Source organism: Strix aluco, chromosome 13 (assembly GCF_031877795.1).
Source record: "Strix aluco isolate bStrAlu1 chromosome 13, bStrAlu1.hap1, whole genome shotgun sequence".
Lineage (NCBI taxonomy): Eukaryota > Metazoa > Chordata > Aves > Strigiformes > Strigidae > Strix > Strix aluco.
The window spans coordinates 4,748,436-4,774,728 of NC_133943.1; the positions used below are offsets into that span (position 1 = coordinate 4,748,436).

General features: G+C 38.1%; 1 protein-coding gene across 1 annotated transcript in view; it reads left to right on the forward strand.

Annotated features, from left to right (window-relative positions):
- The window catches only part of SPOCK1 (SPARC (osteonectin), cwcv and kazal like domains proteoglycan 1), a 322,581-nt gene that overhangs the window by 87,952 nt on the left and 208,336 nt on the right, over positions 1-26,293 (forward strand). Inside the window, exon 3 of the mRNA XM_074838874.1 lies at positions 20,688-20,733. Coding sequence (XP_074694975.1) covers positions 20,688-20,733 — 46 coding nt within the window. The remainder of the gene's footprint in view (positions 1-20,687; positions 20,734-26,293) is intronic.

The following is a 26,293-nucleotide window of genomic DNA, read 5'->3' on the forward strand; positions in this document are numbered from 1 at the left end:
CTTTTGACGTTGCAGAAATTTCACAATCTTCTGTAACCTAAAAGGTTAATAATTTTTCTGTCTGCTATTAATAATAAAATAAGGTGATCCAGTGCAACTGTCTTCAGAGTCTTCCGCAGAACTCCACAATGCTACACGTGTCTGTATTTCCCCACAACGTTCCATCCTGTTTAACTGTTTCTAGATTTGTGACATATTTCACCTTTCTGCTTCCATTTTTTAATTAGTGCTGCCTTAGTCTGTGACTAACCTGTATATCAGAGTATATAATTTATATCTTGATTGTCTGTGTGTATGTGTAAGAGAGGGAAGCAATGCTGCGATCTGTTCGCTGGCATTTCTTAAAAGTTGTAGTAAAAGAAAGTAGCACCAGACTTCAATGAGGCCCTGTTTTGTTAGAGCACATGTATCTCTCTGAGAAAATAGTAAATTTATTGAGAAAATAGCTCTGTATTTGATATGTAATTAAAAGAAAAAAGAAGACAAAAGGAAAAGCTGGGTATAACATTTGGGAGAGGAAGGTTTGGGTGTGGATTTTTTTTTATTCCTTTCCCCTTTTTACTAAAAGAAAAGATGGGTCACTGAGAAGTGTTTTTGCCCCACTTCATGGTGAATTCAGGCACCTCAGAGTCAGACTTTCAGTTCGTAGAAACGGCCTCAACTCACATGCTTTCAAGGTTTGGTCAACTCTTCTCATCTGGCTGTCAGAATTTCAGCAAGTCTGTTCTGCAGGAACATTTAGCTTCTTTTTGAATACTGCAGTGCAATATAGTCACTGTTCTGACCTGGTTTATTTATTTTAAGCAAATTCTCTTTTCATGCTTGTGATAGGTTAGTCATCATCAGAAAATTATCTCTGATGTTTGTTGATCAAGAGTGTATGCTCCAGAGGAAAGAGAACCTGATGCTGTCACATTAATTTTGTTTGTTGAGAAATATATGCCTTAGTTATCAGATGTGGTGCTCAGGGTTGTGTTAGGATCCAGTCATTCACTTTGCCATACCAGATGATAAAGCCAAACGAATATCCTTTTAGAATAAAAAGAGCCTTTTTCTTTCCCTTTTTCTGGTGCTCCTCTCGGGTAGGAGACAGCTAGCAGTTTAAATGAGTTGAGTTTATGGATGGCTGCAGAAGCTGTCTTCGTTCGCACCCTGTATGTATCCATCAGGCACTCCACAGCGTTTCACTGCAGCAGCAGGGGAACAGCTCATCGGGCCCATCCTGGAGGAGGGCTGCGATGGGCTGGACTCTGTGTAGGTGTAGGCTTGGGAATGCGCTCGAGCAAGAAGGCTGTTTGGAACTTGAGCAGTCAGAGGCGTATTACGTGAGTAACCACCCCCAGCAAACACGCATAGTAAAACCCTTGGAGGTTTAATCGTGAAACTAAATGTACTTTCCTACTTTTTGGTTGTTCTTGTGTATTTTAAGTACAAAAGTTGCTTATGGCAAAAATTAAGTACCCATTAAAAACTTTGCAGACTGTACCTAACGTAATCAGACTTTCCTTACATCACACCAACTGAATATAAAACAATATGGTTTTTTTATCTCCAAATCACTTTCAAGTGCAGAATCAATCATCATGCCACTCTACTGTGGTGGGTACATTGCTCCAATTGCTAAAGAGAATGTTGTAGTAAATAAACAATGCTAAGAACTTGCTTAGCATGCAAAAGTATAGGTCGTCACACTCCAAAAGGAAGAAAATTGTTTTAAGTAGAATGGTTATTTTGCGGATTTATATGAATTTGACCAAGGAGGTGAGAGGTCCTCAGACCATCCCCCGGATTCCTTCTGAAATTACCTTATTTTGACAGATGAACTGTAAGGAATAACGTTGATGTATAAGGCAGGCAGTGATTCTTATTTTGGAAGCGTATTTGTGTTGCATGTATGCCCAGCCCTGTTCTTTCCCTCTTCCATCTCAGGCTTTTTGTTGCTATGCATTCCAGAAAAGCTAAGCATACTCTTTGACAGCCAGGTCATATATATGGTGTTAATAAAAACTGTATTTTAGCTATCAATCTTCTGAGCTGGAGAGATACCTGTAGTAGCTCAGTGCTCAGAGGTGGCTCAGACCTCTGTACTCCAAAGATCCAAGCAAGTTTTGGTGTTACAAGAGATGTATTGAGGAAAAAAGGGTCCTCTCTGGGATCCAAAGGGTATTTTGTGGTGTTATGATTTATCAGCATTTTGGTTTGATAATCCTCGCTGCTAAAAATTGAATAGGTCGCTTTTGGGGGGGATTAGCTGCTCCTGAACAACTGTTTCCCAAGTGCAAGCACTAGGAAAGGAGGAGACATTTTCAAATGATTGAGAGAGCTGGGGAAAGTGACTCTCTGAAGTAAGAAAACTACTCAGCTAGGAAAGAGGAGAATGGTCTTGTCAGCCATGTGTGGAGAACAGAAGAGCAAATCAGGCAGAGAAGGAGCAGAGCACAGGTCATGTAGATGAGTTAGAGAACAAACAAAGGCCAGCTGCTGCCTTTTGGGGAAAATTATCAATTTTAACTTTGTCAAAGTTACCTTCAATGTTTACTGTGCCATCTATAGAAAAATAAGATCACAGATGTGGGAACAGCCCATAAAACTGCGTAGCCAAAAATTTTGGATAAGGGATCAGAGATCTTTCTCCTCCATTGCTTTCATCAGTCCTCCCACTTCACTTGCCCTTGGGGCCAGCGGAGTCCAGTCCAACCTCTCTAGGAGACCTGACCTGGGAACAGGTCTGTGAGTATCTCTACAGCTTAACTGTTCTCTGCCTGCAGCATTAAGGCATCCCTGACATACTCCCCAACCCCCAACATCTTTTTGCTCTCCCACACAGGTTTTAGCTGTAGCATTTTACACCCAAACCTCTACCCATCTGGCCCTGCCCCACCCCATATTCCCAGCCTCATGCTGTTTGCTGACGAAGTGATGCTCGTCCTCCTGTCAGAACTCCTTTGCCATCCACTGCTGCCCAAGGCATCTTACAGAATTGACCCAGCTGCACAGTCTGTGCTCTGCGTGCCTCTCCTTACACAGTTTGTCTTGCTGCAAAGAGAAGAAATGTGTCTGCGTTCAGTGGGCTGCTGCTTCAGGCTGGTAAATCACAGGTTGACCACCCAGAGTCTTCATGAAGAAACTAATGGCAAAAGAAACCAAAATAAGTAGCAATGGAGCAAAGGTGTTTTGTAACCTGCAGCATAAAAGAGAGACCTGACAGTTTAAATAACACTTGGGAAGTAATCATGGATTAGAAGCACTTGGAGGATTTCTCCTAGTGAACTGGAAATTTTAATCCATTGAATGAAAAAATATAATGTTATTGCCTGGCTAGAATGAACTGAAACTAGATTCTGATATATCCAGTATGGGAATACTGGAATTGCCATAAACAGAGTGTTACTATGTGCTGAGCTTACTGGCAGCAAGTTGTGGAGGTATGTTCATAGGACTGCATTGTAGCAACTGTCCAACTTACTAAAGATAAATTCCTTGGCTCAGTTTTCACAGAACTACTGAGTGATTAAATTTTCAAACAAACTACAGGCTGGTTTGGATTTCTCTAAAAGCTAACATTTTCTGGTTTTGAAATACAAAGTAGGAGGCAATCTATGGTCTAGCTGATGAGTACTATGGGTAGAAATAATCAGTTTTTGCCAGAATGTCAAAAAATATGTGAAGAATCTGGAAGTGGCAGGGTGGTAAAGAAAGCCAAGATTCTGTTGAGTACCCCCTAAATAATACATAAAATTTTCAGGAAATTCCTTCAAACTTTTCTTTTATTGACAGATACATAATATACACGTAACATTCTTTGTTTTTTCTCTACAGCATCAGCAAATCATGAACCAGTGTTTTTGCTGGTGCTGTTGCTGCAGATGACCAGTATGTTCAGAAAGGAACCTGTTATGCTTAAGCTTGGGAGGGAGCATTGTAAATTCTCAGCCATGATTTTCTGTTATTTATATAGCAATAAATTAGGTGTTAATTCTTTAGTCCATATTCTGCTCTCATTTCTACCGCTTTTACATCTGCACAAATCTGCTAATTTCAGTTCACGTACTCCTGATTTATAGTGATATATCTGAGAACATAATCTGTCCCAGTGAGTGCAGAGTAAACAAAGAGAAATAGGTAATTAAAGATATCAAGGACATATAGGAGACAGAAACTTGAGTGAGAACCCATCAAATGTGTAAGGATAGACAGTGAAAAATCATGGCATCTAGGTGACAGCCAGAAGTGAAATAGAAAGCAGAATAGGAATTGTTTTTCTAAAACATGTTGAAGAAATGCCAGTGTGAAAGATAGTGAGAACACATTGGAGATGCCAACTGCAGAAAGCCCAAAAGGTCATAATAAGAGGAAATAAAAAAATTGGGTGCATATCCAAGATCAGCTTATAGATACTTGGATGCAAAAGGGAAAGAGACAGAAGAGAGTAACTGTAAACTGTCTTTTACTAAAAAAGTTTAATGTGGGTGGCTGAAAACCAGTATGAAGTTGAGAGAAATTTAACAAATCAGTGAGAGCAAAGGTTTTTTCAGCCTGATTGAATGCAAAACCAAGAAGAAAATCTGAGCCAAGGTGAAGAAACATAGGTAATGAGAAATCTTTTAGGGAGTTGCATACTAAAGTTGGAGCAAAAGGCACAAAACAAAACCAGCTGCTAACAATCTTCAGTAAACACTTATTCTGCTGCTGGAGTCGTCAGCAATCACAGAGAAATCTTTAGAGTGTTTGTAAAATGTAGAACCACTGAACCTTGCAGAAAGAAATGAAAGATATACAGGTAATTGTGTAGTTCTCTTTAATGTTAATACAAACCTTCAAGAGGAAAGCTGTAAAATTGAAGAGGCACTCAGACGATGCTGAAGTTCTTAAAATCCAGACTTATGAAGATTTATGATTAATGACTTTTTGCCTCCCCACCTTACTTTGAGATTTTGATGATTTTTTTGACGTAGGAATTTTAGATTAACTATGCAGAATTAGATAGAATAAGCTGTAAAGCAGTAAGTGAAGGCACTTTTGAATGAAGGCAGAAGGCTGCAGTTGAAGATGTACTTGCATAGGTATGGTAACCAGGAAAGCCCACTACAGGATTACACCTTACAGTGACAAAGAATCACGCAGAATATTGAATATGGTTATTTGAGTTGTCTAAGTATATTGACTTTGTGTGGGTTTTTCAAAAAACAAAAGGATCCAGTTTTGTAGCCTATTTGTAGATATAGGGAAGAGGGGATTATATGGAGTGTAACACAGCCAAATGAAGCAGTACTGGGTCATGCAGGGATGATAGTGTGCAGTGTATGTTTGTTCATCCTTCTGAGCAGATGTGAGATTCATTGTGGCCATTCTCTTCAAGCTCTTCCCAGCTCTTGTCATGATTAATGACACTTGATTTTTGAAAGAATAGTTACAGATGTATAATGATGCCTTCCAGCAAATTTCAGGATCTACCAATCTTTCTCAGAGGTGAACTGTGGATGTAATCTCAGAGGAGGGTCTGCTATAAGAAGCAGCATGTTTAAAATATCCTGAGCTTAGTCTGTTGGCAGCTGGTTCTTAAGGTCCCTGCTTGCCCTCTTGCTATTGCGTTATACGTCACTTTCTGGATTCATCTCACATTGTGTCAGACTTTTCCATCACTTGCTCTTCAGTTAGTAATACTGCTCAGCCCACAACAGTTCAACTCACATTAATCATCCACTATCTAATCGGGATCTGTTTTGGTCCTCAAAGGTCTTAGAAGTCGTGTACGGTGAGCACAGGGCATTTCTTCATTAGCATTTTACTTTTCATCAAAGTATGCCTTGGAAGAAAGTCTCCCAGTTGTATCCAGGTAGTGTGCTGGTGTTCGCGTTGTGGAGCATGTGAAATGAATTCCTTATTGATGAAAGGAGAAAACAGACATGCTTGGAGATATGTGTACCTCATAACCAAGAGATCAGTTCAGGGGTTCAGGCTGGAGCTAGTCTGAAGCAAAGGGTGGACTTCATGTGCAGAGCAGATTTTGCCTCCTCAGCATGAATTATTCCATTCTGCAAATCCACTCCTCAGTCACCATGCTGCTTGTTGAGGTAGATGTCAATCTGTGCTGTAGGAGGCTTATTGTATATGTTCTTTCCTTCCATAACATACCTCTGCAAACCTCCTTGTGCAAATTGCAATCGGTGAGGGGTCTAGTCCTTCCCCTGGCGCATAACAGTGCTTTTCAGCTGTCAGATGTTCTCAACCCATGGTTAAGAAACAATACATTAAACCATCATTTGCATTTTATTAACTGATTGCAGGGTTCTAACATGAAAACATCTGCATGCAGCCTCTAGACGGGTGCTAAGGGCTCAGTTTCCTTTTAAGCATTCACTGTAAAGCTGTGGTAGCCTCAGTGTCTCTGTGTGGTTAACCATAATTTTCTGAGGACTAGACAAACTGGGAAATATAGGAGATTCTCATATAGAACATATTTTTCCAGTCCTCAATCTAATATTAAAATTCTCTGAGATATTTTTCATTTGGCTGGATTTTTGTCTCTTGATTTCAGGTTGCAGTTTCCTTTGCAAACACTTCTCAAAATACTTTTTGAAAATGAGTTCACCTCTGCTGAAATATTCTACCAGCTCATATTATGTTTGACTGAGCTGACAAATGGCTTGACAGCATTCCTGGAATCTGCCAAAATACAATTTCAGAAACGACAATGCTAAACTGGGTAATAATCTAAATGAATGTTACAGCAGCTGAGCATTCACGTTCCTGACTTTCTTTAATTCAGTTAGAAACAGGCAAGTCCCCAGTTGTTTGTTTCTTAGTAATTGTAAAAGTTCCTGTTTTGTCTTTCTCTGTTAACACTTGATTATAAGTCACATTTCATGATTAGCTTATAACAAATCTAACACATTTCAAATTGTTCCATAAATAATGGGGTGAACAATGGGGATGACCTTAATGTACAACTATTAAGAAGAAAGTACAACTACTAAAAAGTAGCTTCAGTGCAGGAAATGCTGTTTTAATTGGCTGTTCAATATCCACTGGATCTCCTAAGGAATGAGTAGGAGCTGCTGTTATTTAGTTCCTCAGAAATCTCAAACATATATGGATTAGCAATTTCATAGTGTTTGTGGAGATGAAGCTTATTTTGTGGATTTTGTAATGTTACTGGGTTTGAAGTATAATTTCCAAATTGTGCTTTCTTAGGTATTTAAGCTGTTTTAGAGGACCTACAAATAGACATTATTGTTTTATCTGCCTTACTAAAACCATGTCTTAATTCTATGCAGTATTGTAATGATGCTATATTGCCAGGTAGTTTAGTATTTTAAATCTTGTAGTGTTTGCACTGTTTCAAGTCATCTTTTTGTGGATATATTTTTAAGGTGCTCTTACTTTTTGGGATATCTCAGAATGTTTTCTCTGAGTTCCTCAACACTACCCAAATCCCACTCTCATTCTGGTTTATACAACCAAGAGAAAAAGCCACCTCCTGGTTTCCCAACCACTTCAGCAATTCAGGAAATCACCTTCCCTAGGACATGACAGCAGGGGATTTTGCCTTCAATGGAAGCAGAAGGGAGCTAAAAATCAGGGAAGAGATGATGTTTGGGTGATGTGAAGATAATGCTAAATCTGTGTCTGTCTCCAACAACAAATATTTAATAAAGGTGAGATTGAACTATTTCAGGACATTTTTCTTAGAGGGTAGATTCCTGTCTCATTCCTTTTGCTGAAATCTGTTAGGATGAACCTTCTCTCTAAGGCCTTTCTTGTATATATTGAAGCAAATAGAAATGTGACTCTAGATCTCAGCTCTTAGCTTGGGTGAATACTGGTGTTTATTAAAGAAATTTGCATTATTAATTTGCAAGTAAAACATCTTATTTTGGTGGAGACTCTCAGAGCTTTCCACAGCTTGTGACACTCCCAAATAAAGTTGAGGCTTTGACTTAGCAGCATGAAAAATTGTATATGAAGAGCACTTAAGGCATATATATTCATTAATTAGATCACTAAAGACAGAAAGAAACAAAGATGTTGGTGGGTTTTTTTTCCCACAACTGGGCAGATCAGTTGTAAAGAACCTGCCTCAAACATCTGTACTACAGTCCATGGAACCAAGAAAAGGGTTAGTAAAAAATGTGTATGGTGTTGAATAGAGAACAGAAGAGTATTTTGAGAATAAGAGATTAATGTTGAGGCTTACTCACTGTAATCTTAATAGATGGGTGAAATTCATAGTAAATGTCTGTATGTGTGTCTGGGCTGGAGGGAGGATTCAAATTAGCATGTTTCTTGAGATCATCATCACACTTAATAATTCTGTATTCTGTAAATGCAGCTGCTCTTTAAGATACATATTTCCTCTGATTTTACATCTGTAAGGTTTGGAGATCAGTTACACTGCATGTTTGAACTATTTTCTCAGTTGTTAGAATTAAATAGCCAGTTTTTACTAGACCTCAGGTGTAAAATTACAAGTGATCAAAATTCAAAGGATCTCTTGTGCCTAAAGAAGTCTTTATGACCCTCAGTACTCTTCAGATATTTCTCAATGCTGGGTTTTTTCAGGTTCTATTCTTTGTGAAAGAGCCGTTTTCCCTTGCTTTAGATCCATTTCATGATTTAATCCCTTTAACAGTCAGCAACCGTGATGTCTAGAGATCAGGAACATACTTCTGTTTACAGCAGAACAGTTCAAAAATGCCTTTTTGAGATCTGGAAGCTATATATTCTCTTGAGCCATGGCCGCTTGGTCAGAAGGTTCCTAAGATTGTAAAATAAAGTTTTGCTACATCTTACTTTCTCATGTCATTGTTCATTCCATGCCGTGCCACACTACATACTGACCTTTTATTGCTGACGCACAGAGGCGCGTGTTCTGGCAAGTTCAAGAGTGCATTATATCTCCCTACAGGAGACTCTTTCAGATGTCTGCCCTTGATCCAAGAAGCATGCTACTGTAAAAAATGAAAGGTCACTTAGTTTTCTCAGTTTGGTCAGAAGAACTTAGCTTGAATGTTCCTTTATCGTCATAACCACAGCTATGGAAGCTTCGTGCAATATATATTTCATATTTTTAATTTATCCTTTTCTGAGCAACTCTGAACATGTGTCAGTAATTGGCAATGCTCATACTGAATATTGTTTCTGGAGTGTGTACTGTCTGAAATTCCCTGTGTACACAATTAAGAATTTTAAATGATCGAGAACCAATGAAAGCATAAATAAAATGTTCAAAGTTTCTGAAGTCATGTAACACCAGTGTATTGTGTTTAAATCTTTCTGCTCACTCGTTTGTCATGATTCAGAAGCAAAATGGAAACACAGTCTGAGTATAGCTGACGTAATGATGTTCGTTAGTATATCGACTTGTAACTGATATCACGATGTAGCATCTGCAACAGTACTTTTGGGGTGAGCAGGTCTGGGCCTAGTGTATAGGGTGTGAGGGGTCACTAGCTCCCTGCTTGAGGGGAAGATGGTTTGACAATGGAGTAAAATCTTTATCCAGTAATACTGATGTTGCCTTTGCTAGCTAGGGCTCTTGCTAGCAAATGGAGGTGTGCAAATTAAGCTGTTAGATCATCTTTTTCATTGCAGATGCAAGTGGAACTCTAGTTTGACTTGTGTGGCTTAAAATGTTCAGCATGGATCTGAAGTTGCCGCCTTTGGACAGTGTTCTGTGGACTTCTTGAGAACAAATTATGCACAAATTGGGCAGTCAGGTGCTGTCTTCTGCTAAAATAGAGTAGGATCAATGCATATGGAAATCTTTGTACTGTGGACGCTAACAGCCTTGGCATTTAAATCCCACTGGAGCCATTACTGCAGTTTAGCTATCCTTTGCCTGAACCAGAATATTTTGTTTCTTTGGCCTTTTTATCTTTTTTTTTTCTTTTTTTTATTGATCATTTGAGCTAAATCTTTTTAAATACCATTCCAGCAAAAACTTTTTATCTCCAAAATACTATTGCTTCAACTAGATGGCAAGTAGCAATCATTTATGAAAGGTAACTTTTTGTTATTTTTACTTTACAGCTGACACAAGAAATTAGTTTCTTAATATTCAGAATAGTCTGTTTTATTTCTTCAGTTCAATAGATTAATGAGGTTCCATCAGTAAAATGTTACGTTCATGCACCTCCTAAGACTTTTCAGGAAATGGATAGAGATAACACAAGTCTGTCAGTAACAAAACAAGAGTCATGAGGGCTTTTACTTGAATCAACCAGCCCCAACTATCACAGAAAACCTCAGCACATGATAACTTTTATAAACCAATCAAGGCATTCAAAATAACCTACTATATGTTCAAATTGTTGGTGATAAAGTGAGGAGCACTTTCTCGAGGGAGGACAGCATTTCTGTTTGCAGCAACTGCTGCAAGTGTTTAGCTGGTTTGTTTCCATTAAGATTGCTGTCAGTTTTGCATAATGATTTTTGATGTTGCGTCCATTTTTTTAGAATGGATAAAATGCCAGAGACAATTAACGAAATGATATTACAAACTGGAATGGAAACCACACATTTGTAATGGCTCATGGGGTTTCTGATCTGAAAATGTGTACAACTCTCTCACACAGTCAGCAACTGGTTATTTCATGGACAAGTTAAATATGACTGCTTTTTCCTGACGCAGTTCTATGAAATTTCAAATACTGTCTAAAACTGGCTAAAGGGCTGCCAAGTTGTCCTTTTCAACAGCAGCATGGCTAGTTTGATTTCACCTTTTGGAAAGGTTTTTCTCAGCAATACTTGGAGCTAGATTTTTCTCAAAGCTACAAATGAAATACAAATGCCTGTGTGCTCCCAGGGACAGTTCATTGTTCATAATTCAACATAATTCATAGTCTCCAGTTATTAGTTATGCATTTAAAGAAGTAATTTTAAAGACTTAGGACATAGTAACTAGTTTAACTGTCTCTATAGGTCTCAGAAAATTGTGTCAGTAAATATCAAAGTTAGACAAGTTAATTTTATTCAACTGCTGTTTGTTCCCTTGTGTGTTTTAACCATGAGGATTTGTATATCTAAGTGGAATATCAGTATGATTGTATTCATAGCTTTTATAACTTTGATATTAGGAGAATTATCACTTTATCTCATAATGAGATTATTCTTACAATGGTTATTTAAAAAAATAATCACATGACTCAGAACAGTTTTCTGAAGACTTCTTGTAAAATAAAACAATAAATAGCTGTGTATTTAATCATTATGTAAACTGTTATTCGCTGTAAAGCAGCTCTCGTGTGTGAAAGCAGTGGTAGCATTAGGGTTCTTTCATGTGGATGTTGTTCTCCAGATACAGACCCCAAATGTTCAGCTAAAAAGGGCCAGTGAATCTGTCACAAACAGCTACTGCAAATGTACTCTCAAAGCAACAAGAACGCTGAAAGTGGAGTAACATTGCCAATGGCTTTATAACCTTCAAGCTTAATGTGTTTGGCTTTCAAGCTGCCTAAAAACAATTGCTTTCTAAGTATGTAATTTGAGTCTTTCAATGAAAATTAAGATGTGGGAAGAGTTTAGTAGCTCTCTTTTCAAGGTATGTTTTAAATATTACACCTGTTGAGAATACGATTTATTAACAGTGCTGTTCTCCGTCTATATAGAGAGAACCTGCAGGGTGCTGTTCTTCACCAATATTCACAATAATAATCCTAGGTAAAGGCACAGTGGTTTTGGTAAGTGGAAAACAAGTAAATGATCATGTGAGGAAACACTAGGCCAGGTTCTCAATTTGTGAATCTTCAATTCACGCAGCAGGCATTCATGTTAATTTTGTGCATTAGTTGGAACCTTGGAAGGATCACTAGATTCAGTGACTTAGCCTGGCTACCGAGTTGCTAATTCATGTGTAGTGTTAGTTCAGAGATCAGAAATAATGCTGCTTTAAGGAATTCCACCTGAAAGGAGGGGGACTGTATTTGTCTAATCTCTGGCTCTGCTTCTTGCTTCCTGTTCGAGGAGGTGCTACTCAGTCTGTGAAAGTGGGAGTTAACGATTCCCAGGGCTGCTTCTATCTGTGCTCTGTGCTGAAGCTGCTGCTGCACAATTCAGGTAGTTCTTCACGGGTCAAACTGAGGACCAGCACAAAGCTCATAGGGAAGAGAGAGGGCTTGTGTTTTTTCTAGCTGAGATGTAAAAATCCCATTGGTCTTGATGGTATTTTCCCAGTCCTCTGAAGACACAGTGTAAGTCCATTGACTTGAGTAGGTTCTGTGACAGACTTTTGTTTTCCAACTGGGTTATATAAATTCCACAACAGATAGTACAAGTGCCAAGTATCGTTTTGTCAGAGGGACCTCTCAAGCTAACTTTACTGAAGTGCTTTTGTTCTCTGGCCTCCCATGAGGGCACTCAGCGTTGCTACGCTGTACCACCCTGCTTGGGCTGGGCTCCTTGGGTGGGAGCTCCTTGGTGAGGAGCTCACAAACAGCTGCTGCAGTCTGGATCTCTTGCACCTTGTGGAGCTTCAGTCCTCCTGGCCCCAGAATTCTGGTGCTGTCGTCTTCTTTTTACTTTTCTTCTATTTTGCCACCTATACCTTCCCTCCTCAAAAGTCCTGTTTTTGAATAAGTGATTATAAATTTAATTTACTGTCTATCACTGGGATCCCTGACTGATGTTCAGAAGCTGAATCAACCGTGTTTGTTGTGGGAGATGGATGAGGAGTTCTGGTTAAGTAAAGATTTACATAAACATGCTGTAGGCATTGGGGTGTAGTCGGCGAGTAACCAAAGAAATCAGAAACTCTCAAGTGTCTTGGACCAAGCTGGAGAGAATAGGGCCTTACAAATCTGTTTAGGGGTCAGTAACTATTGAGCTTCCCTGCAGATTGCCCCAGGATCTGCTTGTCTGAGCAAATTGTTTCAGCCGAGATGGTAAATCCTCACGACACCACATCTGATCCTCAGCCCTTGCTAGAAGTATGGCACTGCCCCTCTTCCCTCCACCCCAACTCCTCCCTCCCTTTGCTGCCTCTCTGATAGCCCCAGTGGAGGCTCTCAGCAAAGGTCATGGAAGGGGAACTCATGACTGGAGAAAAAAATGCATTGAATGTGCCTCTGTAGAGCCTCTAAGACAGTTCTGTGTGGCTGAGGCACTGTAGCTAGTGATTGTGTGTTGTTAATTTACAACGTAAGCAGCCAAGTAGTGTTCTGGTTTTTCAATCTGGTCTTGGAGTTGTAACATTGGTGACAGTACGGCACATCCAATGCAACAAGAATCAGTGAACTTGATGCCTTGGAAGACTCCTGAGCTTTACCTTTCTGGGCTTGTGAGAGCTTTAATGCTTGCAGCATAACCTGAGGTAGCTGGTGGGACATACTAAAGTGTGAAAAACTTGATGAAAGTAAAGTTAGAAAGAATTATTTAACTCTAGGCAGGGAGAACAGGCTTCTTAGCACATGCTAATGAGAGGAAGAGTTCAGGCAGAAGTGATAATGTATTTCTAAAGTTAGTCTACTAAAAGGGACAGCAAAGAATAATCAAACCAAAGCTTTTTGTTTCAGTTTTGGGTATTTCAGCACAAGCTAGCATAGACAGTTGTGTGATTGTTCCAGCCACCCAAATACATCAGCTGTGTGTGCTGGCACAGTGCTGTACTAAAGCAGCTCGATAGCTTCTGGCTCACAGCTGGCCCTCATTCATCCTGCTTGAAGCACAAGCAGAGTAAATGAGCATCTGTTTGCCCTCAACATTGTAGACATACTCTCTGGCTTCATTCTTATGGATAAACAAAGAGTGGTTTGGGGTTTTTTAAGAAATGTTTTTAATTCTTGCTATATTTGTCTTTTTACCCACAAAAAAACCCCAAACCCACAAAAAAAAAACAATAGAGCAGCTGGAAGATTTCTGTGTAAAAGGCTATATGATTGAGCTCTAAAGAATGAGAATTCTTATTCTGGCAGACATGGGCTCAGTGGTAACTTACCAATTTTTTTTCAAATTTTAAAATTTTATTTCTGAAATTTTTGCCACCCCAAAGAATCATTGTGACTGTAGGTAAAGAAAGCCTGCGCTGAGAGTTTTGCCTACCACTTTCTTAGTATTGCCTATGGAAACTTCTGGAAAAGTCTTCCAGTAAAACAGGAGTGACAAATCTTGTTTCTTGATATAGCACAGAAAACCTCAACCAACCAAAAAAACCCCTTTTAATTTATGAAACTAAGAAAAAAGTAACATTCGGGGCCATATTAAGCAGAAGACTTTTGTTTTTGCACGTTAGTGGTAGCTGAACAAAAAGTACATGTGCTGAGAATTTGAGTGTTATGGGACATCTGAGATTGCAATACATGGTCAAGGATCTTTTCTATGCCAGACATAGCTGGGATTTATTTGGGATACGTATTTGTGTATTTTATACTGTTATTAATAAACAGGTATTATTGTATTTAGCATTATATGAGTCCAGTGTGAATCGTTTATACCATTTCATTCTAGGCTAAAGCATTTAATTATATTTTTATTAGTGGCTTAGCTACAGTATTGTAGGCAGGTCGTGATGTGCCCACACCTTTCACTCGATGTGGTACTGCTTCAGTCTGGAGTGGTTTCTTTCAATTTCACCACTTAATGTTGCTAGCTCTTTAATTAAACCCATAAAGTTCCCAGAAAGGCCAGGAATGTATCAGTAAACTTTTCAAAGGTTTCCCCTACCAACTTCAAAATGAAATATTCACAGCACACACACTGCTAATTCCCTAAGTGAAAGCATCCTGTTTGGATGCATATTCTCTGATTCCCAGGAGAGAGAGCACGAGCTCAGGGGTGGTTAGAGATGTCTTCATGTGCTTAAGAGTTTGGAGTCAGCTCTTGACACTAATGCAGGCTCTGGGCACTAGCTACCATTGGGAAATCTTTATTCACTGAAGTAGTCGGTGGGTGAAATATCTTCTCTTCCTCTTAAATAAATAAATAAATGATGTGTAATTTGCTGACACAAACTATTTGCTTAAAACAGGCAATAGGCCTTGGGGGGATATTTATGATACAGGCTAGATTGACTTTAGCAAGCAGCAGCTGGTGCTTTAACACTGGTCACGTTGGATCATGGAATGATCTTCTGTAGTGCAAGGTAGAGAGGCAGAAAATGCAGCTGCATCTTTCTGGAGCTAATTCTAAAAAAGCAATGAGCTGGGAATTACCACTTTTCCCAGCTGGTCTTTATCAGGGTAAAAGGTTTAATCATAGATTGAGAACAGAAGAGGAAAATACTAAGCAGGCTGCAGACAGGTGTTAATAAACGTCCTTCCTGGAGATACTTAGAAATTTAAGCCCTTGTTGGCTAGGATGAGCTGGGAATGAAGATTACCTCCAAAAGGTTATCTGACAGTCCTTGGGGTTATGCCCTTTGTACAAGAGTTTCCTCAGGAAGGATCAGTGATGAGTGCCCTGCGGGCTCGTCCAGGTCAGTGGGATCTTCCTAGGCCTTGGAGGAGGACACTGAACTGAGCTTGTTCTGAAAGGTACAAAATAAGGGGGATTTTCTGTGGAGTTTTTTCAGTCAGCATCTTATTTCTGCTTGATTCATACAAATAACTTATAAGCTCAGTTAGTGGTACAAAATATAAATATTTATGCACCCATTTAGCTAATGTTTGACTCTATTTATAAACAAGAGTATCTTGTAAGAGCTTCTTTTTGACAAGTAAATAAACTAAGTATAGAGAGTGCCTGTGTGTTAAATTAACCATGCTTCATTAACTCCTTCAAAATATTAAGTCTTTAGGTAATAACTAAACCAAAAAGTGTCAATAGAGTAGGTTTGGTGGGAATAACTTAAATACTTAAACTTCAGGAGAACAAGCAGCTGTTTTTTACTTTCTTAGTTGGGGGGGAAGAGAGGATAAATCTGGTTTTACCATTAGTTACTGTTATTGTAGTGATACGGAGGGTAACAGGAGAGAAGAGCAGTCACATATTAATGTACTGATCTTAGGGTCAACTTGTATTTGTTAACTTTTCTGATGTGACTTAACAGGAAATTGTCTCACACCCAGGTCTCATTCAAGGTTTGATTTTTGCAAATCAGAACCCAGTCCATGAATTCTGATGAATCTTTGGGTTCTGATGAATGAGGTTTTTGATAGTTCTGCCTGTAAGAAAGTAAGAAAACTTTTGGGAGCTTTTGAACTAGGAACTTTTTAATATGCCCTTTGTATACTCAGTTTAACATACGATTATACTCTTGATTGACTTTGTTGATGGCATATCAAAGTTGGCTTGATTTGACAATTTGTATTGAACGATAAAAAATATTTTGCTTTTGTTAAGAAAGAGTAACTTATGCATGATGTAAAATGGATTTAAATCACCTCAAAATGTGTTTCATCTCATCTCTTGATTGCTCAAATAAAAATAATAAAAATGCAATAAAGAGCTGAAGCTCAAGTCTAGCAATTTATATTTGCTTTTCTAAAATTTTTTCATTTGTTATGATCATAACTTATTTCTTAGTTAAATTTCCTGAGGGTAAAATCTTGAAGTAGGATTCCATGATGCTAGGTGATGAACAGATACAGAACTGAAAAGACAGCTCCTGTCCCAAGTCTTGCAATTGAATTAGGTCAGGGGATGTCAAAAGTGAGCTGTTCCCTGGGTGAGTGACTGTCTCAGGTTATCTGCTTTGCTCTCCCAGGTGGGTGTCTATCCTAGGCAGGCAGCAGACTTTATAAGGTGGCAGAAAAAAGGAATCTTGCCAGGATTCAACATTTCCTCAAGATCTGGGTTGGGGCCAGTTTGACAGGAGTCAGATTTCTTTTCCTGGAAGTGGAAGCTGAGTATTTACCTGTGATGTGAGACTCTTGAGTCCATCAGGGACCTGGAGTCACAGAACTTGGGGTGAAGCTCCGTCCCATTCCCCTCAGTGTGTCTGTGCTCTGTGAGAGGGACAGGCGACTTCTAGGGTTTGGGGTTCACGGTTATTCCTGGCTGTGTGAAGAGGCCAAGTCACATTTGTATAACTCTGGGATTAGCTAAGGGAGTCAGATCCAGTCTTGGTTTGCGGTATCAATTCTTCTCTTTTCATGCATGATTTTAGGTGTGCAGAGTCCCTTCAGTTAATTAAAAGATTGACTTAGTCATATGCAGCCACTGAACCATAGGCAAAAGCTTCATAGTGTGAATTCTGTGCAAGGAGAAAGATATTTTTAAATATTTGTTCAGCAAAAGTATTTCCCAGTTGCTGTCACCTCTTGTACTGAAGTGGATCCATGCCTGGTTTTGCATTACCTTCAAAGTCCATCAAATAAATAGTCTTTAAAGTCAGCTAGGAAAAAAAAAAAAAATTCTTATATCAGGTATGTAACAGACGAGCGTATGAAAAAACAATTTCTGGTGGTTTTGTCAGCCAAAAGGAAATGAAAGTGCCTTGTTTTGGTGCTCTATGAGAGAGATGTGCTAATAGAATGGCATTTGGTGGAAGGGTCAGAAAAGAGAGAAAATTATTTCATGTGGAGGTGAAGGTTATCTGGAATAAGTGATTTCACATTTAAAAGGTCGCCAAGGAGAAAATTGATGAATGTTAACATATTTTTATATTGTTTTATTTCATTCTTTTTTCTTTTCTCATTTGTAATGCTTACGTATTCAGGAAGTTGAGGTAGGTTTTTCACTTTTAACTTGTAAATATCCATAGAGTGAATAAAAGTATTTGCAACATATCATAATTCATATTATACTTCAAACTTCTACGATCAACTGTTAATATTGTTATAAATTAAATGTATGGATACATGTTAATTATTAAAGTGTTAATATTTATTAACATGTTAATGTTAAAATGACATAATAGTTTCATATGTTACAGCGGGCATGAGGTATTTTAAGCACATTAGTATCTGTCCTAGTAGAAAGCTCTGAGACACCTAGATTTCTGTGCAGTCATTTTTGTCAGGAAGCTCTTTTATTGAAGGGATGTTAAATCTCTTCAATCAAGCTGATTGTATATTTTATATATATATATGGGATGATATACACCTGGAAATCAGTGTCATGTTTAGGCACTGTGTATTGCTGTGTCAGCATGCTGTTTTTCTGCATCCACTGGGAGATGTTAGGAGTTCCTCCTCCTAACAAAAGTAATTTCAGGTTAATGTATAAATTTCAGCACCTTGCAGAATACTAGCACAAAGCCCTGTCTATTTTTCAAGTCAGAGCTTTAGGTGGTATTTAAATGAGACATAGATTTTCTGCTCAGCCATATCTACAGGGTGAATTTCACCTTTATAGTGCCATAACCATTCGGTTACAGTTCTTGTTGGTATCAATGTTGAATTGAAACTCTAGTGCTATATTTTCTGTTGTCCAACTGGTATAAGTTATTTTGAACTGCTATTGACTGTATTGCTCTAATGTATGTATAGTCATTATTTACTCCTATAAATAATAATGAGTTTTATATATTGAAAATCTCAAAGGTTTTCTCTAGTCTACTTTTTAGGTTTTTTTCCATAATTTTTTCTTGTGTATTTTCCTATGTTACCATACTGTAGTTTCAGGCATATTCTAAATAAATATAGTTTCAATTTTCAAAAAGGAATACTAAAGAGGTCTGCATAAAGGTGGAAAGGAGAAAGAATGGGTTTACAGAGGAGATGGGTGTTTTATAGTGGTTTTTTTTTTTTTTGTGAGGAAGGTGCATTTTTTTGTAAAATATTCCTTTGACACTGAAATTGAGATACACCCCCTTTCCAATCCTTATTTCAAAACTGATTCCATATGCCAACAGCATAAGAAATCTTTCTTGGGATTTGAATTATTTAACAGTTTCTGATGCTGAAAACCCAGCAGCAAAGCAACACCTAGGAAAAAATGTAAGCAGGCAAGAAAAGAATATTTTGTTGCTGGAAAAAAAATTACTCTGCTCTAGAAGCTTAAAACCCAACACATTCTGAAAAGTGATTAATGCTTGGTGAATTTAGCAGTACATCATAATCAATTACAAAGCATTGTATAACCATGAGGGATTTTTTGTGTTATCAAAGCTGTGGAATTCAAAGGCAAGTCTGTGATTCTATTTCTGGTTCCAAACCCTGTTTTTGAAGAAAAAGGGTAGATATTTTTGATTTATCTGAAATAAATTATGAATAATAATCTTTGTTATTATTGTGGAACATCGTCACTGTCCATGAAGTCAGTATAGACACCAAGCATGAATATACTTGGAGAAAGAAAATACATTTCCTCCTGATAGTCATGCACAGTTCCATCCAGCCCCCTTCATTACAGGCAGCATTTGCCCATCCTTGCCTGTCCCGGGAGCAGGCAGGGACAAGCAGGCTGCAGCTCTCTGTGCCGTAAGCATTAGTCCTTCCTGCTCCTCATGCTGGCCATAGTGTTCAGAAAGGAAGACACTGCCCCGAGGGACATCTCCCAGTGCTCAGTGAGGACACGGAGAGTCCCCACTCCTCCTGTAACAGTCCCCTGGGCTGTTCTGAACCCAGAAAGTAAGACGTGCTGGCTTCCAGGTCTCCAAAATATTCCAGGTTAGGGTGACCGGATAGCTTGAGAGCATGTGAAATTCAGTGTACTGGAGATAAATGGTAAACAAAGCCCAATGGAAGAAATAATTTAAGTGTCTTATTCACACTGATGGGTTTTCAGTTACCCTCCTGGGAGGAAAAGGAAATCTAGGTGTCATTCTGGACAGCTTGATAAAGACATCTCTTCAGTGGCAGCCCTCAAGAAATGAATATAGAATACTGGATATATTAAAAAGTAAATAAAGATTAATATGCAGAAAAATATCACAGTGTTATCACATCTTCCATGCTTCTTGTTATCACGTCCTCCCAAGGAGGACACAAGTGAGATACACAAAATATGTTGAAACTAAATATAACAGTTGGGCTTGAATCCCATTTTTTCCAGACTAGGGTTGATGGCACTCTGAAGTGGGGGAAACTTTTGCCTTCAGGTAAATATTTGCTGAGTACATAGAGTACAAATCGATCCAACACCCAGAGCAGTTTTCCATTCTTTCTGCAGAGAGACACGTTTGCAACAGAATAATCATTTGGCCAAGCCCTCTGACACTTCCTGCCTTCTCCTTTTAAAGTCCAATCAGAATTATGTAGAAGAGAACCACAAGACTCACAGCAGAATAATATCTTTACATCAGATTTAAGAAGATTTTGAAAATTTAATTGTGGGAATAGTGACAAAAGTGTCCAATGCAAGTTCTCCTGCATGTTACTGTACTTTAAGTGTAATGCTTATGATATTATTGCTGTATTGCTGTACATTCACAATGGTGTGGTTTACGTCTGTCCAAATGAATATAAGTATTTTTGGATTTACTTTGCTGACCTTTTGCCACAACAGGATGATGTGGATCATGTTACGTTATCTGAACAATATGCTCTTATCTCTGTTGTCAAAAGTTGGAGACTGATATGAAATAATAGAGAGTTATCAGAAAATATTTAATAACGGGCATACTTTGGAAAACAATTCAGAAGAAAAACTCAAAGTGCTGAATCCAAGGAATTTTTTTGTCTTTAATTTCTAGCATGCATTTACTACTCTTTAGGACACAACCTGTTGATAGTCTTATCTGATTTGCACTAAAAATGTTAGGATCAAAAGATGAGTTGATTCATTTGTAGTTTAGTTATGTAAAATTGTACTGAAAACACTGATTATCTTTTTCCTGAGTTTCCTTTTTTTTTTTCCTCCCCATTTAGGATGATTATTTCAGAAACTGGAATCCAAACAAGCCTTTTGATCAAGGTAAAGTCAGTACACATTTTGTGGTTGTCTTCTGCTATTTTGTGATAACCCCATATACTTTATGCCTTTCTTCCTCTGTCTGTCCCATGCATTAGTGAAGAGCTATATTCATACTTCCATGTCATTCCCAATTTAGTCACAGTTTGAGGTGGTTTATGTATAAGTGTTTGACTCATCTCTGTATTTTTCAGCCATGTTTTTTTAATCCTCATCCATTCCAGTTTATATTCAATGGTTATATATATGCTTAGAAAGATTCTCTGTAACCATGAATCTTGGTCTAACATGCAATTTAAAACAGGTATCTTCACGTATGTTTTGGTTTTTATTAAAACTTGGCTAAATGAATGCCATAAATGTAATTACTGCATTTGCTAACACTTAAGGGGCCAGTTCTTTGAAGCCAGTTGTAACGTATGAATTTCAGGCCTGGTTTTCAAAAGAAATGTGTGTTGTATATATGCCACTGATTCAGATACAGATTCTGTAAATGGTATTTTGAGCTTTGTCTTGGTGAGTTGTTCAGTTATGGCAGTACTTCAACAATTTCCAGGCCAGCCACCAAAGGATAGGAAAAAACAATAAAAAATATTCTAATTGTTGTGTCTAGGATAGTGCTGGAAACAACAGCCATGCCAGGAAAAAGAACTTCAAATTGACAATTTAAAAGAGATCTCGGATAACAACTCCCTATCAGGCATTCTGTGCTTGGTGTTCATAGCTAGCAACAGAGTTTACAGATGGGATGGTAAGAGACATTCACTCTAAATAGCATGGATGAACATCGCTGGAAACACTAGTAGCCCTGATGTTGCTAGGTGTGATGGGTTGTATTTGATACTTAAGGTCTCGTCAGTAAAAAACACTGTATGCAAAGAAATCTCAGCAGTCCATCCTCTGAAAGACAGATACAAAAGTTGTGCAAACTGATAGCATGCCATAATTTTGTCCTTAAAATCAGAATATTGTACTTTAACTTGGCTATTTGTTATATTTGTCACTGACAGTAAGATTCTGTAACAGTCCATACCAAAGCACCCTCAAAAAGTATGCTGTGAAACCACTTGGGTCTTATACTTCATTATTTCTTAAAGCTTTCTAGAATGTATTTTTTTTCAGGACAAATGTCAAAAATTACATTTTGCACAGCTTCTTTTCATTTGGTAGAACCAGTTATCAGCTGTTTGATTTGTGGAGGATAACACCACACAATATAAAGCACAGGTCGGTTAGCTTCTCTGTTTGCCTTTTGACAGTTGTTCATTTTTCCTGTTTGTAATGTTCAGTGAAGCTCATATAACTCCTGCTTGAGAACACATACGAGGCAAGGATATTACAGCTGTGAAATCACAGGTAGATGGTAGACTTTTTCCATTGCTTAAGGCATTTTTAGGATCCTGAATTTCTTTGACTAGGTTTAGTTCATTATTCAACATCATGCCTCTGAAATTGCAGAACACCAGTGTCCTAGAATTTTTTTCAAAATGGCATTCTGTCATTCAGAAAGGAATGATCCTGTACATGGTAAATACAGTACAAATGAATTTCAGTCATGTAGATCCATTGCACAGTCCTCCTTTCTTTTGGATCCTGTGGTGAAAGTTAAGTGGCATTCAAGTACAGTGTGAGACTTCCTTTGCCCTTCAGAATGTGAAGTGTCTATCTGGATATGTAATTGCTGTGATTGTACATTCAGAAATTGTATTACTGCAAGCAAATTGCTTAGGCAAATTATTGAGCAGGCAGGTAGCTTTTTTTTCTTTAAAAAAAAAAAAAAAAAAAGCTCATCGTGAAACAGTCACAGTGGGGTATACAGAAGGAAACAACAAATTGTAATGTCAGTGGCCTTCTCCAAGCATGACTCATGTCTGGTGTCACTGAGATTTAACCAGTGGATAATGGTGAAGAAATATTAGATAATATCAGTGTTGCATAATTGCAGGAGGTGCCCAATAGTTTAGTTAGTTGCCAATTTTTTAATAACTGCTTAAAAAAAAAAAAGGCAAGTCCTGTTACAGCAAAACATGCCTCTGGAAATCAAGTAGTATGAAATTATAGTTGTGAATCATGCCACAAATGAGAAGGGAGTGTGTCAGTTAAGAAGGAGAAGGAAAGGCATGAACAAATGAATAAAGGGGTAACTAAATAAATGACAGGCCAGTGGACGAGACAAAACCACAATGCTTTCTTTATTCACTTTCAATTTGAGCTTTGGCGGTCATTTATTTTACAAGCAGGAGTCATAAAAGGGAGCAGATTTGCCGATGAGAGTTCGAATCTTCAAAATTACTAAAGTGTTTAAGAAGATGATACCCATTGGAAGTCTCTGAAGGTGCTTTTGAAAATTTCACTTTACATCTATTTCTATATTTCACTGCCAAACATGTTCCTTGTATTGTCTGTAGGTAGCTCGCAGGAGTATCATTGGGGGCTTACACATGTTAGAGCTGGAGAGTGTAGATTCTCTGTCTTTATGGAAATGGAACTTCAGTGTCAAAGGAAAAGGAAATATGATGTTTTTGTCAAGGCATATATCCACAGAGATTTTCAAAGGCATTTGAGGGATTTAGGATTACAAATCCTATTGACTTCAAATGGAACTTATGCTCCTACCACTTTCAGAGGCCTTGTGACCCTCTTGTCTTCCCAAGAGGAAAAACAAAAAAGTAAATCCTGGCAAAATATTGCAAAAAGATTTTGAACTGACATGCTTTAAAACAGTCTTGTTCATTGTGTTACTGAGATGTCTGACTCTGGGCAAAAACACAAATCGTTTTAGAGAATCTAAAATCACACATGGATACCTTGAAGCGATACAAAGACTTGTACATCTGTTAAAGATTCCTGTCTCTTTACAAAGAAAAGGATCATTTCTCTTAGTGTAAAATGTCTCCAAGACTATGGATAGTCTTTCGTCAGAAAGTAGAATGCAGACTAGGCAACGCAGTCTGAGCGTGATACTCTGCCTTGCGCAGAGATCTGTGCACTGCTTTTGGCTCATTTAAATCTTACAAATGGATTTTATTTGGCCAGTAGGTCATTCTTTTTGACAAAGGGGTCACTACTCTTGCCCGTGGTAAAATTCACCCTGACTAGAATGTTAAAATAGCCACTCATACCTTTCTAAAGAGATATCTTACACAAAAAAATTACCTTTGAAAACTGTTGCTTGGTTTAGTTACGTATATGTGAAGCACATGAGTCTTTAGCCACTGACACCCATGTTGTTGTCACCCAAAAAATGAAGAGAAATCACATCCTGTTGCTGCTTTGGTCCTTATGAATCAAATGCTGGCAAGACTAATCCTTAGTTCGCATTTACATATAGACATATATATGTGTGTAAATGTGTATATACTATATATACATGTATATAGAGAGAGTACCGTTTAAATAGGAAGTGCTGAGATGAAGGAAGGAGTGTTTGCTTTCTCTTTTCCAGGTGTTTTCCACCACAGGTTTAATTTCTATTGTTTTCCACACAGAGAAAAAAGAATAGTGAGAAGAATTTGTTCTAGATGTTTTCTGTGGTACAAGATACAAGAAAATTGTTTAATCTGTCTTTAGTCTTTACTTCTCCACCTTCCCTGCCCTGACATTTTTTTCCACGTTGTCCCTTTTGGCTTTAGGGTGATTAAATGCCCCTTATACTCTTGTATGATTTTGGAGATAGAAAAACTTTTATTTTATATTCTTTAGGGTTCTTCTATCCAGAGAGCCTGTGCAGATCTTGTGGTGAGGACCCCTAGCTTGCTCCCGTGAACTCAGTAGCAGCTCTGTGTTCTTACCACACAATTGTTATTTTCAGAGATGTCCCAAAGGCAGATTTTAACCTCACAATGCCAAAGTTCTTCCTACAATGATTGCAGAGAAAAAACTTCTCCAGTGGGTGAGTGAAAGCAGACAACTGCCCTTCTCGCTGGGTTATATGGGAAATCTGAGTCTAGCATCACTAAACTAAGGCTAACTTGTGTGAATACCCACTCTTTGGGACAGATTTACAAGTTTTTAATGTTTAAAATCTATTTCTCAATTCTAAATCTAAAATCATGTTTCAATATTCTAATTGTGAAGTCTTTATTTGGAAGCCAGACTGTAGAATCACGATGAAGGAGCTGGAAGGGCAGGGTTTAGAAGTAACTGAGGTGGCTAGCACCTGCCAGAAGTGATCTCGCAAGGCAGCTGGAGGATTCAGTATGCTTTACAGATTTAAAAACCAGCAGTAGTCAGAGGTTTTGAAAATGAGCAGAGTTCTGCTTCTAGGCTTGTACTTCATTTGCATCTTTTAAAGAAGAGTCTGCTGGGTCCAACCAACTGTATACTTTTCTAGAAAAAAGCTAGCTTTATTCAGCAGATTGAATTATTTAATTATGCATTTAAAAACAATAGCAGTGTAATCAAGCTGTCTGCTTTCTGCTTGCAATCCAGAGAGAAATATCTGCATGTACATCTCAAGAAAAGAAATGCCTTGTTTTGTAAAATAGCATACATGACTTTCACTGAAACAACCCCTAGAGTCACACGAGGTATCTTTGCATAACGTGCCTTTTCAAGGGAAGTCAACTTGAATGGTTCAGCTGCGTCTTGGAGGGTACTTGAGTGATCAGAATTTATTTTTAGCCTAGCTACCAGCCCAGCTTTTTATTCATCTTGAACCCAGGAGAAACCAATAGAAAGGTGAGCATCTTACTAACTGAACCAAGCTAACGAGGCATTTGGACTGGAGAAGGCAAGAGAGCGTATAGCCTGAAAATGATTGCTAATCATTAATATTGAACTCAATTCTGTCAGAGTTGCAGAAGGCAGAAAGCAGAAGAGTGGAAGGGGCAGGTTAGTCAGGATTTTAAAATATGAATCAAAGGGTTGTGGGGTTTTTTTCTGACAAGGTCGTTTGAGAGTTCTGAAGGAGCTTGACAGCTAACTTGACATACTTTCCTAGTGTTCTCCATCTACATTGGAGAAAGAAAAGAGGGAATCGGGGAGAAAGTTTAGTTTAACGTTCTCAAGTCAGAGATTTTGTTATGGTAATTAAATGAGTCTGACATTCTGCACCTATTCAGGCTTGTTAGAAAATGGACTCATTAAGACTTTATGTATTATTATAAGTGAAAACTGTTAAAAAAGAAGTTTAAGTTATTGAAAAATTCTGCTAAAAGCCACCTCTCAATAGCTGTAGTAAATTCTTGTACAGACAAATAGATGATATTATTTTATTTTTATAAGATGCACAAATAACAGTACGTTTTGTTAGGCTTAAAGGTGCTGGAAACAGTTTGGAATGGTGTTCAATTTGCTTGCCATATGGCTCTTTTTAAAGCATCGTTACCCAGAACATAGGAACCGTGTAAGTAATGGGATGCACTTTGTATTGCAGATACAAAAGCGTTGAATCCAAAAAATGTTTAGACCATTGAGCTGCCATTATTATTAACAACAAGGACACAGAGGGGGAAAAGACTTGGTTCTGTTGTAGCACTGAGCTTTTTCCCACTTCTGTGCCTAAAAGCATCCACTGAACTGTAGAATTGCCTGTTCGAGTAGGTACAAATCTCACCCTTTC